Source organism: Salmo salar, unplaced genomic scaffold (genome assembly GCF_905237065.1).
Source record: "Salmo salar unplaced genomic scaffold, Ssal_v3.1, whole genome shotgun sequence".
In the NCBI taxonomy this organism is placed as follows: Eukaryota; Metazoa; Chordata; class Actinopteri; order Salmoniformes; family Salmonidae; genus Salmo; species Salmo salar.
Window position 1 is genome coordinate 137,146 of NW_025549770.1, and position 19,437 is coordinate 156,582.

Consider the following 19,437-nt stretch of genomic DNA (forward strand, 5'->3'; position numbering starts at 1 on the left):
TGGGGCTAGGTATGGGGGTTAAGGTATGGGGGTTAAGGTATGGGGGTTAAAGTATGGGGGTTAAAGTATGGGGGTTAAAGTATGGGGGTTAAAGTATGGGGGTTTAGGTATGGGGGTTTAGGTATGGGGGTTAAGGTATGGGGGTTAAGGTATGGGGGTTAAGGTATGGGGGTTAAGGTATGGGGGTTAAGGTATGGGGCATTGTGTGGGAGCAGTAGCATAACAGTACATTGGGGCTAGGTATGGGGGTTAAGGTATGGGGGTTTAGGTATGGGGGTTAAGGTATGGGGGTAGGTATGGGGAGGTGGGGTAGGTATGGGGGGGTTAGGTATGGGGGTTAAGGTATGGGGGTTAAGGTATGGGGGTTTAGATATGGGGGTTAAGGTATGGGGAGGTGGGGTAGGTATGGGGGGTTAGGTATGGGGGTTAAGGTATGGGGGTTAAGGTATGGGGGTTAAGGTATGGGGGTTTAGGTATGGGGGTTAAGGTATGGGGGTAGGTATGGGGAGGTGGGGTAGGTATGGGGGGGTTAGGTATGGGGGTTAAGGTATGGGGGTTAAGGTATGGGGGTTAAGGTATGGGGGTTTAGGTATGGGGGTTAAGGTATGGGGCATTGTGTGGGAGCAGTAGCATAACAGTAAATTGGGGCTAGGTATGGGGGTTAAGGTATGGGGGTAGGTATGGGGAGGTGGGGTAGGTATGGGGGGGTTAGGTATGGGGGTTAAGGTATGGGGGTTTAGGTATGGGGGTTAAGGTATGGGGGTAGGTATGGGGCATTGTGTGGGAGCAGTAGCATAACAGTACATCAGGGTCAGTACATTGTATACGTGAGTTGAGACCGTGCTCTGTGCTGGGATTTTCTGGTGTGTGTGTCTTACTCAGGTGTGTCGTGCTCTCAGGTAGGTGTGTGTGTGTGTGTGTCGTGCTCTCAGGTAGTGTGTGTGTGTGTGTGTGTGTGTGTGTGTGTGTGTGTGTGTGTGTGTGTGTGTGTGTGTGTGTGTGTGTGTGTGTGTGTGTGTGTGTGTCGTGCTCTCAGGTAGGTGTGTGTGTGCACGCATTCGAGAGAGCTGATGAGAAGAGACAGGGTGGCTACAGGCGCAGGCGGGGATTGGTCTGACGTACCTCCACACACAGACAGAGACAGAGAGAGACAGACAGAGAGACAGACCTGGTAGAACAGAGACAGACAGAGAGAATCATCACACAGTTCATCTGGATCTGATTTATCGAGTTCACAGAAGAAGAAAAAACGAAGAAATGCAATTAAAATAATTGAGCCGACGTCGGCCGATAATGACTGAAATGTTGGTTCATCGCTCAGCACGGTGTTCATATTCGCATAAGATCAAACCATGGAGGGATCCTCTTCTGATTGTACAGCTGAGTACAAAATGTTCCCATGTATTCACTCAACCAATCAGATCACCAGCTGAACCAACAGCACAGAAGCTGATCCAGAGTTACAAAGGAGCTGCCAGAGCACAGAGCTGCTAGCTCTGTAGAGCCCTGTCTATAGGATAGATCAGTCACTGCTAGCTGTGTAGAGCCCTGTCTATAGGATAGATCAGTCGCTGCTAGCTCTGTAGAGCCCTGTCTATAGGATAGATCAGTCGCTGCTAGCTCTGTAGAGCCCTGTCTATAGGATAGATCAGTCGCTGCTAGCTCTGTAGAGCCCTGTCTATAGGATAGATCAGTCGCTGCTAGCTCTGTAGAGCCCTGTCTATAGGATAGATCAGTCGCTGCTAGCTCTGTAGAGCCCTGTCTATAGGATAGATCAGTCGCTGCTAGCTCTGTAGAGCCCTGTCTATAGGATAGATCAGTCGCTGCTAGCTCTGTAGAGCCCTGTCTATAGGATAGATCAGTCGCTGCTAGCTCTGTAGAGCCCTGTCTATAGGATAGATCAGTCGCTGCTAGCTCTGTAGAGCCCTGTCTATAGGATAGATCAGTCGCTGCTAGCTCTGTAGAGCCCTGTCTATAGGATAGATCAGTCGCTGCTAGCTCTGTAGAGCCCTGTCTATAGGATAGATCAGTCGCTGCTAGCTCTGTAGAGCCCTGTCTATAGGATAGATCAGTCGCTGCTAGCTCTGTAGAGCCCTGTCTATAGGATAGATCAGTCGCTGCTAGCTCTGTAGAGCCCTGTCTATAGGATAGATCAGTCGCTGCTAGCTCTGTAGAGCCCTGTCTATAGGATAGATCAGTCGCTGCTAGCTCTGTAGAGCCCTGTCTATAGGATAGATCAGTCGCTGCTAGCTCTGTAGAGCCCTGTCTATAGGATAGATCAGTCGCTGCTAGCTCTGTAGAGCCCTGTCTATAGGATAGATCAGTCGCTGCTAGCTCTGTAGAGCCCTGTCTATAGGATAGATCAGTCGCTGCTAGCTCTGTAGAGCCCTGTCTATAGGATAGATCAGTCGCTGCTAGCTCTGTAGAGCCCTGTCTATAGGATAGATCAGTCGCTGCTAGCTCTGTAGAGCCCTGTCTATAGGATAGATCAGTCGCTGCTAGCTCTGTAGAGCCCTGTCTATAGGATAGATCAGTCGCTGCTAGCTCTGTAGAGCCCTGTCTATAGGATAGATCAGTCGCTGCTAGCTCTGTAGAGCCCTGTCTATAGGATAGATCAGTCGCTGCTAGCTCTGTAGAGCCCTGTCTATAGGATAGATCAGTCGCTGCTAGCTCTGTAGAGCCCTGTCTATAGGATAGATCAGTCGCTGCTAGCTCTGTAGAGCCCTGTCTATAGGATAGATCAGTCGCTGCTAGCTCTGTAGAGCCCTGTCTATAGGATAGATCAGTCGCTGCTAGCTGTGTAGAGCCCTGTCTATAGGATAGATCAGTCGCTGCTAGCTCTGTAGAGCCCTGTCTATAGGATAGATCAGTCGCTGCTAGCTCTGTAGAGCCCTGTCTATAGGATAGATCAGTCGCTGCTAGCTCTGTAGAGCCCTGTCTATAGGATAGATCAGTCGCTGCTAGCTGTGTAGAGCCCTGTCTATAGGATAGATCAGTCGCTGCTAGCTCTGTAGAGCCCTGTCTATAGGATAGATCAGTCGCTGCTAGCTGTGTAGAGCCCTGTCTATAGGATAGATCAGTCGCTGCTAGCTGTGTAGAGCCCTGTCTATAGGATAGATCAGTCGCTGCTAGCTGTGTAGAGCCCTGTCTATAGGATAGATCAGTCGCTGCTAGCTCTGTAGAGCCCTGTCTATAGGATAGATCAGTCGCTGCTAGCTCTGTAGAGCCCTGTCTATAGGATAGATCAGTCGCTGCTAGCTCTGTAGAGCCCTGTCTATAGGATAGATCAGTCGCTGCTAGCTCTGTAGAGCCCTGTCTATAGGATAGATCAGTCGCTGCTAGCTCTGTAGAGCCCTGTCTATAGGATAGATCAGTCGCTGCTAGCTCTGTAGAGCCCTGTCTATAGGATAGATCAGTCGCTGCTAGCTCTGTAGAGCCCTGTCTATAGGATAGATCAGTCGCTGCTAGCTCTGTAGAGCCCTGTCTATAGGATAGATCAGTCGCTGCTAGCTCTGTAGAGCCCTGTCTATAGGATAGATCAGTCGCTGCTAGCTCTGTAGAGCCCTGTCTATAGGATAGATCAGTCGCTGCTAGCTCTGTAGAGCCCTGTCTATAGGATAGATCAGTCGCTGCTAGCTCTGTAGAGCCCTGTCTATAGGATAGATCAGTCGCTGCTAGCTCTGTAGAGCCCTGTCTATAGGATAGATCAGTCGCTGCTAGCTCTGTAGAGCCCTGTCTATAGGATAGATCAGTCGCTGCTAGCTCTGTAGAGCCCTGTCTATAGGATAGATCAGTCGCTGCTAGCTCTGTAGAGCCCTGTCTATAGGATAGATCAGTCGCTGCTAGCTCTGTAGAGCCCTGTCTATAGGATAGATCAGTCGCTGCTAGCTCTGTAGAGCCCTGTCTATAGGATAGATCAGTCGCTGCTAGCTCTGTAGAGCCCTGTCTATAGGATAGATCAGTCGCTGCTAGCTCTGTAGAGCCCTGTCTATAGGATAGATCAGTCGCTGCTAGCTCTGTAGAGCCCTGTCTATAGGATAGATCAGTCGCTGCTAGCTCTGTAGAGCCCTGTCTATAGGATAGATCAGTCGCTGCTAGCTCTGTAGAGCCCTGTCTATAGGATAGATCAGTCGCTGCTAGCTCTGTAGAGCCCTGTCTATAGGATAGATCAGTCGCTGCTAGCTCTGTAGAGCCCTGTCTATAGGATAGATCAGTCGCTGCTAGCTCTGTAGAGCCCTGTCTATAGGATAGATCAGTCGCTGCTAGCTCTGTAGAGCCCTGTCTATAGGATAGATCAGTCGCTGCTAGCTCTGTAGAGCCCTGTCTATAGGATAGATCAGTCGCTGCTAGCTCTGTAGAGCCCTGTCTATAGGATAGATCAGTCGCTGCTAGCTCTGTAGAGCCCTGTCTATAGGATAGATCAGTCGCTGCTAGCTCTGTAGAGCCCTGTCTATAGGATAGATCAGTCGCTGCTAGCTCTGTAGAGCCCTGTCTATAGGATAGATCAGTCGCTGCTAGCTCTGTAGAGCCCTGTCTATAGGATAGATCAGTCGCTGCTAGCTCTGTAGAGCCCTGTCTATAGGATAGATCAGTCGCTGCTAGCTCTGTAGAGCCCTGTCTATAGGATAGATCAGTCGCTGCTAGCTCTGTAGAGCCCTGTCTATAGGATAGATCAGTCGCTGCTAGCTCTGTAGAGCCCTGTCTATAGGATAGATCAGTCGCTGCTAGCTCTGTAGAGCCCTGTCTATAGGATAGATCAGTCGCTGCTAGCTCTGTAGAGCCCTGTCTATAGGATAGATCAGTCGCTGCTAGCTCTGTAGAGCCCTGTCTATAGGATAGATCAGTCGCTGCTAGCTCTGTAGAGCCCTGTCTATAGGATAGATCAGTCGCTGCTAGCTCTGTAGAGCCCTGTCTATAGGATAGATCAGTCGCTGCTAGCTCTGTAGAGCCCTGTCTATAGGATAGATCAGTCGCTGCTAGCTCTGTAGAGCCCTGTCTATAGGATAGATCAGTCGCTGCTAGCTCTGTAGAGCCCTGTCTATAGGATAGATCAGTCGCTGCTAGCTCTGTAGAGCCCTGTCTATAGGATAGATCAGTCGCTGCTAGCTCTGTAGAGCCCTGTCTATAGGATAGATCAGTCGCTGCTAGCTCTGTAGAGCCCTGTCTATAGGATAGATCAGTCGCTGCTAGCTCTGTAGAGCCCTGTCTATAGGATAGATCAGTCACTGCTAGCTCTGTAGAGCCCTGTCTATAGGATAGATCAGTCGCTGAACATTGACTGTTGTTTTAATAGAGGTAAGGATGAACCTTGATTGTGTCTGTTAAAGGTGAGGATGAACATTGATTGTGTCTGTTAAAGGTGAGGATGAACATTGATTGTGTCTGTTAAAGGTGAGGATGAACATTGATTGTGTCTGTTAAAGGTGAGGATGAACATTGATTGTGTCTGTTAAAGGTGAGGATGAACATTGATTGTGTCTGTTAAAGGTGAGGATGAACATTGATTGTGTCTGTTAAAGGTGAGGATGAACATTGATTGTGTCTGTTAAAGGTGAGGACCTGCCCTTTATATTTGGATCTAGGTTGTTGCTGTCTCATTTGATAAGGCTACATGTAGGTTACTAACTCCTAACCTGGTTTCACCTACAGTCCCAAGTCCCACCTGCCGCTGCAGCGGATCCCCTATAACCCTAACACAATTATTATTTAAAACATCTATTTTCACATTCTGGTCTACTGTACCTGAACAGGCCTGAGTTTCCCTTGTATTAGTCATTCATTCTGCTCATACATGGTCTACAGTTGTTTTAGCAGTTACAATGAAGATGACAAATGTTGAAGCTCACAACCTTTTTAATGAAGAAAGAAGAGGTATCTGAGATAGGTTTCCCAGTGAGAACTCGTCGTCCCGGGCTGCTTCCTATGTTCTCTGTGTGTTTTGAATGGCAGTGTTCGGGACAGGTACATACGAAGCTGGGCCACAGGTGGGGGCGTTGCTGCTTAAATTATTAAAATGAGCTCTCTCTCCGCCAATGGCATCATTTCTGCAGTTGGGACAGGAGCTGCAGATTCCCAGCTTAGCAGAGCTAGGAGGTCTCATTGTGCTTATTGTTTGTTCTGCGTCGGGACACGAGCAGGTTGCCACCTTGTATCGCCCAGAGAACAGAATTTCTGCCAATTCTGTTTGGATATTTTTTACTTTTATTAAACTGGACATTTTCTACATTTGAAGTATTACTTTTTGGTGTTAATGGACAAAAAAGAATGAATTCCTAGTTTTATACAGTGGAGATGGACGTTGGTGTTTGTCAACTGAGGAATTTCTCTCTCTTTTCTGTCATCTGTGTTTGCAAAAGAGACAACTCCAGTCAGGCTTGACAATAGGTAAAATGTTTTGCTAGCTTATTTATCAAACTATTCATTCATTCATTCATTCATTTGCAAAGACAGTAGAATATGGCTATGCATTGAATGAATGGGACCGTGGCGGTTTGAATTGGATTTCCATGTATGGAGATGAGGATGTTATATGCTTTTCTGTGGTGCGTTCTTGAGGCTGCCCTGCAGTATTGAGGAGTTCATAACTTGATGAGCTCTGCAGTGTTAAACCTTTCTGCATCGTGTTGACTATAAATCATTTACAACCATAACATTATATAAACCTTGTAGCTAAAGCCTCACAACAATAACCTGATAGTTAAACCCCAACCTTGTAGCTAAAGCCCCACAACAATAACCTGATAGTAAAGCCCCACAACAATAACCTGATAGTAAAGCCCCACAACAATAACCTGATAGTAAAGCCCCACAACAATAACCTGATGGTTAAACCCCACAACAATAACCTGATGGTAAACCCCGACCTTGAAGCTAAAGCCCCACAACAATAATAATGTTCTGGCTATATATTAAAGTGTAATAGTGGTCCATTCCTTCATTCAGTCCGTTAATGTGATGGAAAAGCGTTCGCGGCAGAAATCAGTTTGAGAGTTCAGAATGCTCCTTCATTAATGTCAACATCTGTCAATCCCAGTGATATCTTTACAGGCGATGAGCATCATAATGTTTCAATTCATCTATGTTTTATTGTTAAAGCTGGAAATTAATGTTTGTGTTTCAGCTCTTCTGGTGCCAGTTTGGTGGCCATCGACAATAAAATCGAACAAGCAATGGTAAGTTAATATCCTCATTGTTAATATGTATATAATCAAATCTAAATGACTCAAAGGTGAAATGTAAATGCCAACTTTATTTAAACGGCGTCGGACCGGTGTTCAGAGGACTGGGGTCTGATTAAAGTTTTGGAACATCTGACTGTTCTGGGAGAGAGAACATGTTGTTAATAAAACGGTACAATAAAAACACTTTTATTCAATGACTGCAACCGTCTGTATTTTCTGTGATCCGGTTGGTATTCGGTTCTGTCTGCTCCCTGTCAGGTGTTGCTAGGCCTGCTGGGGGTCTGTTCCCTGTCTGTTCCCTGTCAGGTGTTGCTAGGCAGGCTGGGGGTCTGCTCCCTGTTAGATGTTGCTAGGCAGGGCTGGGGGTCTGTTCCCTGTCAGGTGTTGCTAGGCATGCTGGGGGTCTGCTCTCTGTCTGCTCCCTGTTAGATGTTGCTAGGCAGGGCTGGGGGTCTGTTCCCTGTCAGGTGTTGCTAGGCATGCTGGGGGTCTGTTCCCTGTCAGGTGTTGCAAGGCCTGCTGGGGGTCTGTTCCCTGTCAGGTGTTGCTAGGCATGCTGGGGGTCTGTTCCCTGTCAGGTGTTGCTAGGCATGCTGGGGGTCTGTTCCCTGTCAGGTGTTGCTAGGCCTGCTGGGGGTCTGCTCCCTGTCAGGTGTTGCTAGGCCTGCTGGGGGACTGTTCCCTGTCTGTTCCCTGTCAGGTGTTGCTAGGCCTGCTGGGGGACTGTTCCCTGTCTGTTCCCTGTCAGGTGTTGCTAGGCCTGCTGGGGGTCTGCTCCCTGTCAGGTGTTGCTAGGCCTGCTGGGGGTCTGCTCCCTGTCAGGTGTTGCTAGGCATGCTGGGGGTCTGCTCTCTGTCTGCTCCCTGTCAGGTGTTGCTAGGCCTGCTGGGGGTCTGTTCCCTGTCAGGTGTTGCTAGGTCTGCTGGGGGTCTGTTCCCTGTCAGGTGTTGCTAGGCCTGCTGGGGGACTGTTCCCTGTCTGTTCCCTGTCAGGTGTTGCTAGGCCTGCTGGGGGTCTGCTCCCTGTCAGGTGTTGCTAGGCCTGCTGGGGGTCTGCTCCCTGTCAGGTGTTGCTAGGCCTGCTGGGGGTCTGTTCCCTGTCTGTTCCCTGTCAGGTGTTGCTAGGCATGCTGGGGGTCTGTTCCCTGTCAGGTGTTGCTAGGCATGCTGGGGGTCTGTTCCCTGTCAGGTGTTGCTAGGCATGCTGGGGGTCTGTTCCCTGTCTGCTCCCTGTCAGGTGTTGCTAGGCCTGCTGGGGGTCTGTTCCCTGTCAGGTGTTGCTAGGCCTGCTGGGGGTCTGTTCCCTGTCAGGTGTTGCTAGGCCTGCTGGGGGTCTGTTCCCTGTCAGGTGTTGCTAGGCCTGCTGGGGGTCTGTTCCCTGTCAGGTGTTGCTAGGCGTGCTGGGGGTCTGCTCTCTGTCTGCTCCCTGTCAGGTGTTGCTAGGCATACTGGGGGTCTGTTCCCTGTCAGGTGTTGCTAGGCGTGCTGGGGGTCTGTTCCCTGTCAGGTGTTGCTAGACCTGCTGGGGGTCTGCTCTCTGATGCCCCGGTATAAATAACTTGTCTGTTAGCTCCTCCCTCCAGATGCAGAACATTTTGTTCTCTAGCTTGTCAGTTAGAAGGCAGGAACTGGATAGACCACTAACGAACTGCTATGGGACTGCCTGTACACAATAGACCACTAACGAACTGCTATGGGACTGCCTGTACACAATAGACCACTAACGAACTGCTATGGGACTGCCTGTACACAATAGACCACTAACTAACTGCTATGGGACTGCCTGTACACAATAGACCACTAACTAACTGCTATGGGACTGCCTGTACACAATAGACCACTAACGAACTGCTATGGGACTGCCTGTACACAATAGACCACTAACGAACTGCTATGGGACTGCCTGTACACAATAGACCACTAACGAACTGCTATGGGACTGCCTGTACACAATAGACCACTAACGAACTGCTATGGGACTGCCTGTACACAATAGACCACTAACGAACTGCTATGGGACTGCCTGTACACAATAGACCACTAACGAACTGCTATGGGACTGCCTGTACACAATAGACCACTAATGAACTGCTATGGGACTGCCTGTACACAATAGACCACTAATGAACTGCTATGGGACTGCCTGTACACAATAGACCACTAACGAACTGCTATGGGACTGCCTGTACACAATAGACCACTAATGAACTGCTATGGGACTGCCTGTACACAATAGACCACTAACGAACTGCTATGGGACTGCCTGTACACAATAGACCACTAACTAACTGCTATGGGACTGCCTGTACACAATAGACCACTAATGAACTGCTATGGGACTGCCTGTACACAATAGACCACTAACGAACTGCTATGGGACTGCCTGTACACAATAGACCACTAACTAACTGCTATGGGACTGCCTGTACACAATAGACCACTAACGAACTTCTATGGGACTGCCTGTACACAATAGACCACTAACGAACTGCTATGGGACTGCCTGTACACAATAGACCACTAACGAACTGCTATGGGACTGCCTGTACACAATAGACCACTAACGAACTGCTATGGGACTGCCTGTACACAATAGACCACTAACGAACTGCTATGGGACTGCCTGTACACAATAGACCACTAACGAACTGCTATGGGACTGCCTGTACACAATAGACCACTAACGAACTGCTATGGGACTGCCTGTACACAATAGACCACTAACGAACTGCTATGGGACTGCCTGTACACAATAGACCACTAACGAACTGCTATGGGACTGCCTGTACACAATAGACCACTAACGAACTGCTATGGGACTGCCTGTACACAATAGACCACTAACGAACTGCTATGGGACTGCCTGTACACAATAGACCACTAACGAACTGCTATGGGACTGCCTGTACACAATAGACCACTAACGAACTGCTATGGGACTGCCTGTACACAATAGACCACTAACTAACTGCTATGGGACTGCCTGTACACAATAGACCACTAACGAACTGCTATGGGACTGCCTGTACACAATAGACCACTAACGAACTGCTATGGGACTGCCTGTACACAATAGACCACTAACGAACTGCTATGGGACTGCCTGTACACAATAGACCACTAACGAACTGCTATGGGACTGCCTGTACACAATAGACCACTAACGAACTGCTATGGGACTGCCTGTACACAATAGACCACTAACGAACTGCTATGGGACTGCCTGTACACAATAGACCACTAACGAACTGCTATGGGACTGCCTGTACACAATAGACCACTAACGAACTGCTATGGGACTGCCTGTACACAATAGACCACTAACGAACTGCTATGGGACTGCCTGTACACAATAGACCACTAACGAACTGCTATGGGACTGCCTGTACACAATAGACCACTAACGAACTGCTATGGGACTGCCTGTACACAATAGACCACTAACGAACTGCTATGGGACTGCCTGTACACAATAGACCACTAACGAACTGCTATGGGACTGCCTGTACACAATAGACCACTAACGAACTGCTATGGGACTGCCTGTACACAATAGACCACTAACGAACTGCTATGGGACTGCCTGTACACAATAGACCACTAACGAACTGCTATGGGACTGCCTGTACACAATAGACCACTAACGAACTGCTATGGGACTGCCTGTACACAATAGACCACTAACGAACTGCTATGGGACTGCCTGTACACAATAGACCACTAACGAACTGCTATGGGACTGCCTGTACACAATAGACCACTAACGAACTGCTATGGGACTGCCTGTACACAATAGACCACTAACGAACTGCTATGGGACTGCCTGTACACAATAGACCACTAACGAACTGCTATGGGACTGCCTGTACACAATAGACCACTAACGAACTGCTATGGGACTGCCTGTACACAATAGACCACTAACGAACTGCTATGGGACTGCCTGTACACAATAGACCACTAACGAACTGCTATGGGACTGCCTGTACACAATAGACCACTAACGAACTGCTATGGGACTGCCTGTACACAATAGACCACTAACGAACTGCTATGGGACTGCCTGTACACAATAGACCACTAACGAACTGCTATGGGACTGCCTGTACACAATAGACCACTAACGAACTGCTATGGGACTGCCTGTACACAATAGACCACTAACGAACTGCTATGGGACTGCCTGTACACAATAGACCACTAACGAACTGCTATGGGACTGCCTGTACACAATAGACCACTAACGAACTGCTATGGGACTGCCTGTACACAATAGACCACTAACGAACTGCTATGGGACTGCCTGTACACAATAGACCACTAACGAACTGCTATGGGACTGCCTGTACACAATAGACCACTAACGAACTGCTATGGGACTGCCTGTACACAATAGACCACTAACGAACTGCTATGGGACTGCCTGTACACAATAGACCACTAACGAACTGCTATGGGACTGCCTGTACACAATAGACCACTAACGAACTGCTATGGGACTGCCTGTACACAATAGACCACTAACGAACTGCTATGGGACTGCCTGTACACAATAGACCACTAACGAACTGCTATGGGACTGCCTGTACACAATAGACCACTAACGAACTGCTATGGGACTGCCTGTACACAATAGACCACTAACGAACTGCTATGGGACTGCCTGTACACAATAGACCACTAACTAACTGCTATGGGACTGCCTGTACACAATAGACCACTAACGAACTGCTATGGGACTGCCTGTACACAATAGACCACTAACGAACTGCTATGGGACTGCCTGTACACAATAGACCACTAACGAACTGCTATGGGACTGCCTGTACACAATAGACCACTAACGAACTGCTATGGGACTGCCTGTACACAATAGACCACTAACGAACTGCTATGGGACTGCCTGTACACAATAGACCACTAACGAACTGCTATGGGACTGCCTGTACACAATAGACCACTAACGAACTGCTATGGGACTGCCTGTACACAATAGACCACTAACGAACTGCTATGGGACTGCCTGTACACAATAGACCACTAACGAACTGCTATGGGACTGCCTGTACACAATAGACCACTAACGAACTGCTATGGGACTGCCTGTACACAATAGACCACTAACGAACTGCTATGGGACTGCCTGTACACAATAGACCACTAACGAACTGCTATGGGACTGCCTGTACACAATAGACCACTAACGAACTGCTATGGGACTGCCTGTACACAATAGACCACTAACGAACTGCTATGGGACTGCCTGTACACAATAGACCACTAACGAACTGCTATGGGACTGCCTGTACACAATAGACCACTAACGATCAGGCCCTACACCCAAACAAGGGCACTGCGTTCATCCACCTCTAACCCTAACCCTAAGCACAGTGGGCTCCTAAAGGACAGGTAACACAGTGAGCTCCTAAAGGACAGGTAACACAGTGAGCTCCTAAAGGACAGGTAACACAGTGAGCTCCTAAAGGACAGGTAACACAGTGAGCTCCTAAAGGACAGGTAGCACAGTGAGCTCCTAAAGGACAGGTAACACAGTGAGCTCCTAAAGGACAGGTAACACAGTGAGCTCCTAAAGGACAGGTAGCACAGTGAGCTCCTAAAGGACAGGTAACACAGTGAGCTCCTAAAGGACAGGTAACACAGTGAGCTCCTAAAGGACAGGTAACACAGTGAGCTCCTAAAGGACAGGTAACACAGTGAGCTCCTAAAGGACAGGTAACACAGTGAGCTCCTAAAGGACAGGTAACACAGTGGGCTCCTAAAGGACAGGTAGCACAGTGAGCTCCTAAAGGACAGGTGGCACAGTGAACTCCTAAAGGACAGGTAACACAGTGAGCTCCTAAAGGACAGGTAACACGTACAGTTGAAGTCAGAAGTTTACATAAACTAAGTTGACTGTGTCTTTAAACAGCTTAGAAAATTCCAGAAAATGATGTCATGGCTTCAGAAGCTTCTGATAGGCTAATTGACATCATTTGAGTCAATTGGAGGTGTACCTGTGGATGTATTTCACAGCATACCTTCAAACTCAGGGCCTCTTTGCTTGACATCATGGGAAAATCAAAAGACATCAGTTGTGGCAAATGGCTTAACATTTACATTTACATTTTAGTCATTTAGCAGACGCCCTTATCCAGAGCGACTTACAGTAGTGAATGCATACATTTCATTTCATACATTATTTTTCTGTGCTGGCCCCCCGTGGGAATCGAACCCACAACCCTGGTGTTGCAAACACCATGCTCTACCAACTGAGCTACAGGGAAGGCTTAAGGACAACAAAGTCAAGGTATTGGAGTGGCCATCACAAAGCCCTGACCTCAACCCAATAGAAAATTTGTGGGCAGAACTGAAAAAGCATGTGTGAGCAAGGAGGCCTACAAACCTGACTCAGTTACACCAGCTCTGTCAGGAGGAATGGGCCAAAATTCACCCAACTTATTGTGGGAAGCTTGTGGAAGGCTACCCGAAACGTTTGACCCAAGTTAAACAATTTAAAGGCAATGCTACCAAATACTAATTGAGTGTATGTAAACTTCTGACCCACTGGGAATGTGATGAAAGAAATAAAAGCTGAAATAAATCATTCTCTCTACTATTATTCTGACATTTCACATTCTTAAAATAAAGTGGTGATCCTAACTGACCTAAGACAGGGAATTTTTACTAGGATTAAATGTCAGGAATTGTGAAAAACTGAGTTGAAATGTATTTGAGTAAGGTGTATGTAAACTTCTGACTTCAACTGTACATTTCTCTCCCTTCGTCCCTTCTCTCTCTCCATCTTCCCCCTTCCATCTCTCCCCCCACCCATCTCTCTCTCTCTCCCCACCCGTCTCTCTCTCTCTCTCCCCATCCGTCTCTCTCTCTCTCTCCCCATCCATCTCTCTCTCTCTCTCCACCCATCTCTCTCTCTCCCCACCCATCTCTCTCTCTCCCCACCCATCTCTCTCTCCCCATCCATCCATCTCTCTCTCTCCCCATCCATCCATCTCTCTCTCTCCCCCCACCCATCTCTCTCTCTCCCCCCCACCCATCTCTCTCTCTCCCCCCACCCATCTCTCTCTCTCTCTCTCTCCCCCACCCATCTCTCTCTCTGTCTCCCCCCACCCATCTCTCTCTCTGTCTCCCCCCACCCATCTCTCTCTCTGTCTCCCCCCCACCCGTCTCTCTCTCTCTCTCCCCCACCCATCTCTCTCTCTCTCTCCCCCCCCACCCATCTCCCCCCACCCGTCTCTCTCTCTCTCTCTCCCCCCACCCATCCCCCCCACCCGTCTCTCTCTCTCTCTCCCCCACCCGTCTCTCTCTCTCTCTCTCCCCACCCGTCTCTCTCTCTCTCCCCCCACCCGTCTCTCTCTCTCTCTCTCTCTCTCTCTCTCCCCACCCGTCTCTCTCTCCACCCATCTCTCTCTCTCTCCCCACCCGTCTCTCTCTCTCTCCCCCACCCATCTCTCCCCCCACCCGTCTCTCTCTCTCTCTCCCCCCACCCATCTCTCTCTCTCTCTCTCTCTCCCCACCTGTCTCTCTCTCTCTCTCCCCCACCCGTCTCTCTCTCTCTCTCTCTCTCTCTCTCTCCCCACCCGTCTCTCTCTCTCTCTCTCTCTCTCTCCCCCCTACCCATCTCTCTCTCTCTCTCTCTCCCCCACCCGTCTCTCTCTCTCTCCCCCACCCGTCTCTCTCCCCCCACCCGTCTCGCTCTCTCTCCCCCCACCCGTCTCTCTCTCTCTCCCCCACCCGTCTCTCTCCCCCCACCCGTCTCTCTCTCTCCCCACCCGTCTCTCTCTCAGGACCTGGTGAAGAGCCACCTGATGTATGCTGTGAGAGAGGAGGTAGATGTGTTGAAGGAACAGATTAAGGAGCTGGTCGAGAGGAACTCCCAGTTGGAGCAGGAGAACAGCCTGCTGAAAACCCAGGCCAGCCCAGAGCAGATGGCTCAGTTCCAGGCTCAGGTCCAGCCCAGCTCTGGCTCCCCGACAGGGACCGGCTCCTCTAACCCTCAGCCCCTGCCGTCCTCACAGAGCTCTGGGACCTCTACATAGCCCCCCCTCCTCGGAGAGACGTACGCAGGGAGGAGGAGGAGGGAGGAGAATAATCCTCACTGTGATCTGACCTCATGCAAAGCAACAAGAACCACTATGGCTGAAACAAGGAGAGACCGCTACAAAAATAAAATCATGTTTTGCACATTTTATTTAACTGACCAAAGACGATGATGGACACTTGTGTGTCAGGTGATCTCTTAGCTTGGGATGCTTCAGACGATCGCCATGGAGACCAGGGAGGTGAATGGAACAGAGGGACAGTTGTCATGGAGATGAAACAGACAACACCCGCTACACCGTCTTCAGATCTCTGCAGTGACTGTTGAATTGTGCCGTTGCTGCCATTTCTTTACATTTTTTCATTTTGTTGTCAGTGTTGGATTATTACCTAGCTGTGAATTGAATCAAAGAAACAGAAATGAGGTGCATTATCTGTAGGGACCATTAAAGAGGAAACCAGACCCATCTGGTATGGGGTGCAGAGTGGAACATACAGGGCATTCAGAAATAAAGTCAGACCACTTTAGTTTTTCCACATTTTGTTGCAAAACAGTTTTTTTTGTAATTTTGTAATATAAAAAACAGAAATAGCACATTTACATAAGTATTCAGACCCTTTACTCAGTACTTTGTTGAAGCACCTTTGGCAGCGATTACAGCCTCTAGTCTTCTTGGGTATGACGCTACAAGCTTGGTACACCTGTATTTGGGGAGTTTCTCCCATTCTTCTTTGCAGATCCTCTCAAGCTCTGTCAGGTTGGATGGGGAGCGTCGCTGCACAGCTATTTTCAGGTCTCTCCTGTGATGTTCGATCGGGTTCAAGTCCAGGCCACACAAGGACATTCAGAGACTTGTCCTAAAGCCGCTCCTGCATTGTCTTGGCTGTGTGCTTAGGGTCATTGTCCTGTTGGAAGGTGAACCTTCGCCCCAGTCTGAGGTCCTGAGTGCTCTGGAGCAGGTTTTCATCAAGGATCTCTCTGTTCTTCGCTCCGTTTATCTTTCCCTCGATCCTGACTAGTCTCCCAGTCCCTGCTGCTGAAAAACATCCCCACAGCATGATGCTGCCACCACCATGCTTCACTGTAGGGATGGTGCCAGGTTTCCTCCAGACGTGACGCTTGGCATTCAGGCCAAAGAGTTCAATCTTGGTTTCATCAGACCAGAGAATCTTGTTTCTCGTGGTCTGAGAGTCTTTAGGGGCCTTTTGGCAAACTGTCATGTTTATTTTATTTATTTAACCAGGCAAGTCAGTTAAGAACAAATTCTTATTTTCAATGACGTCCTAGGAACAGTGGGTTAACTGCCTTGTTCAGGGGCTGAACGACAGATTTTTACTTTGTCAGCTCGGGGATTTGATTTTGCAACCTTTTGGTTACTAGTCCAACACACTAACCACTAGGCTACCTGCCGCCCCATGTGCCTTTTACTGAGGAGTGGATTTCGTCTCCCACTCTACCATAAAGGCCTGATTGGTGGAGTGCTGCAGAGATGCTTGTCCTTCTGGAATGTTCTCCCATCTCCACAGAGGAACTCTGGAGCTCTGTTAGAGTGACCATCGGGTTCTTGGTCACCTCCCTGATCAAGACCCTTCTCCACTGATTGGTCAGTTTGGCCGGGCGGCCAGCTCTAGGAAGAGTGTTGGTGGTTCCAAACTTCTTCCATTTAAGAATGATGGAGGCCACTGTGTTCTTGGGGACCTTGAATGCTGCAGAAATGTTTTGGTCCCTTCCCCAGATCTGTGCCTCGACACAATCCTGTCTCGGAGCTCTACGGACAATTCCTTTGACCTCATGGCTTGGTTTTTGCTCTGACATGCACTGTCAACTGTGGGACCTTATATAGACAGGTGTGTGCCTTTCCAAATCATGTCCAATATTTTGAATTTACCACAGGTGGACTCCAATCAAGTTGTAGAAACATCTCAAGGTTGATCAATGGAAACAGGATGCACCTGAGCTCAATTTAGAGTCTCATAGCAAAGGGTCTGAATAATTTATGTAAATAAGCTGTTTTTGTTTTGTAATACATTTGCTAAAATTTCAAAAACCTGTTTTTGCTTTGTCATTATGGGGTATTGTGTGTAGCTTGAGGATTTTTTTATTTTATTTTATCCATTTTAGGATAAGGCTGTAACGTAACAAAATGTGAAAAAAGTTGAGGGGTCTGAATACTTTCAGAATGCACTGCAATAGAAGAATCACTATTCTCACAGCTGTCTATTCCATATGAGGGGTGATGTGGTGTAACAGAACTTTAGAAGAAGCAGCGTTCGCTTTTTGGAACTCGTTGATGGAGATGTTGCTCCTCTTCTTCTCCCTCAGACGTAATGATGGAGATGTTGCTCCTCTTCTTCTCCCTCAGACGTAATGATGGAGATGTTGCTCCTCTTCTTCTCCCTCAGACGTAATGATGGAGATGTTGCTCCTCTCTCCTCCTCCCTCAGACGTAATGATGGAGATGTTGCTCCTCTCCTCCTCCCTCAGACGTAATGATGGAGATGTTGCTCCTCTCTCCTCCTCCCTCAGACGTAATGATGGAGATGTTGCTCCTCTCTCCTCCTCCCTCAGACGTAATGATGGAGATGTTGCTCCTCTCCTCCTCCCTCAGACGTAATGATGGAGATGTTGCTCCTCTCTCATCCTCCCTCAGACGTAATGATGGAGATGTTGCTCCTCTCTCCTCCTCCCTCAGACGTAATGATGGAGATGTTGCTCCTCTCCTCCTCCCTCAGACGTAATGATGGAGATGTTGCTCCTCTCTCCTCCTCCCTCAGACGTAATGATGGAGATGTTGCTCCTCTCTCCTCCTCCCTCAGACGTAATGATGGAGATGTTGCTCCTCTCTCCTCCTCCCTCAGACGTAATGATGGAGATGTTGCTCCTCTCTCCTCCTCCCTCAGACGTAATGATGGAGATGTTGCTCCTCTCTCCTCCTCCCTCAGACGTAATGATGGAGATGTTGCTCCTCTTCTTCTCCCTCAGACGTAATGATGGAGATGTTGCTCCTCTCTCCTCCTCCCTCAGACGTAATGATGGAGATGTTGCTCCTCTCTCCTTCTCCCTCAGACGTAATGATGGAGATGTTGCTCCTCTCTCCTCCTCCCTCAGACGTAATGATGGAGATGTTGTTGCTCCTCTCTCCTCCTCCCTCAGACGTAATGATGGAGATGTTGCTCCTCTCTCCTCCTCCCTCAGACGTAATGATGGAGATGTTGCTCCTCTCTCCTCCTCCCTCAGACGTAATGATGGAGATGTTGCTCCTCTCTCCTCCTCCCTCAGACGTAATGATGGAGATGTTGCTCCTCTCTCCTCCTCCCTCAGACGTAATGATGGAGATGTTGCTCCTCTCTCCTTCTCCCTCAGACGTAATGATGGAGATGTTGCTCCTCTCCTTCTCCCTCAGACGTAATGATGGAGATGTTGTTGCTCCTCTCTCCTCCTCCCTCAGACGTAATGATGGAGATGTTGCTCCTCTCTCCTCCTCCCTCAGACGTAATGATGGAGATGTTGCTCCTCTCTCCTCCTCCCTCAGACGTAATGATGGAGATGTTGCTCCTCTTCTTCTCCCTCAGACGTAATGATGGAGATGTTGCTCCTCTCTCCTCCTCCCTCAGACGTAATGATGGAGATGTTGCTCCTCTCTCCTCCTCCCTCAGACGTAATGATGGAGATGTTGCTCCTCTCTCCTCCTCCCTCAGACGTAATGATGGAGATGTTGCTCCTCTCTCCTCCTCCCTCAGACGTAATGATGGAGATGTTGCTCCTCTTCTTCTCCCTCAGACGTAATGATGGAGATGTTGCTCCTCTCTCCTTCTCCCTCAGACGTAATGATGGAGATGTTGCTCCTCTTCTTCTCCCTCAGACGTAATGATGGAGATGTTGCTCCTCTCTTCTTCTCCCTCAGACGTAATGATGGAGATGTTGCTCCTCTTCTTCTCCCTCAGACGTAATGATGGAGGGAATGGACTGTTTGGGGAAAGGGGGCTGATGAGAGTTTCAGTGTTTTTGGGAATGGAATGTTTCTAGGTTTGTTCCAGATACCAATTCAACCCATGTTCAGCAAACAGCCTGTTTTCCTCAGGCTGGACTGTGATGTTACTGCTCAGAGCAGGAAGAGAATAGCCACCCCAAACTCTATACAGACTGTTTCTAACCCTCACGCTGACAGCCCCGTGGACTGCACTGTATATGATTTACC

The 19,437-nt window shown here is 48.7% G+C and overlaps 1 protein-coding gene across 1 annotated transcript in view; it reads left to right on the forward strand.

Moving 5' to 3' along the window:
- LOC106575047 (TSC22 domain family protein 1-like) overlaps nt 1-15,881 on the forward strand; it is a 30,444-nt gene extending 14,563 nt beyond the window's left edge. Inside the window, exons 2-3 of the mRNA XM_045713516.1 lie at nt 7,121-7,172; nt 14,986-15,881. Of these exons, the coding sequence (XP_045569472.1) occupies nt 7,121-7,172; nt 14,986-15,237 (304 nt within the window). The 3' untranslated portion in view covers nt 15,238-15,881. The remainder of the gene's footprint in view (nt 1-7,120; nt 7,173-14,985) is intronic.
- The last annotated feature ends 3,556 nt before the right edge of the window (nt 15,882-19,437 follow it).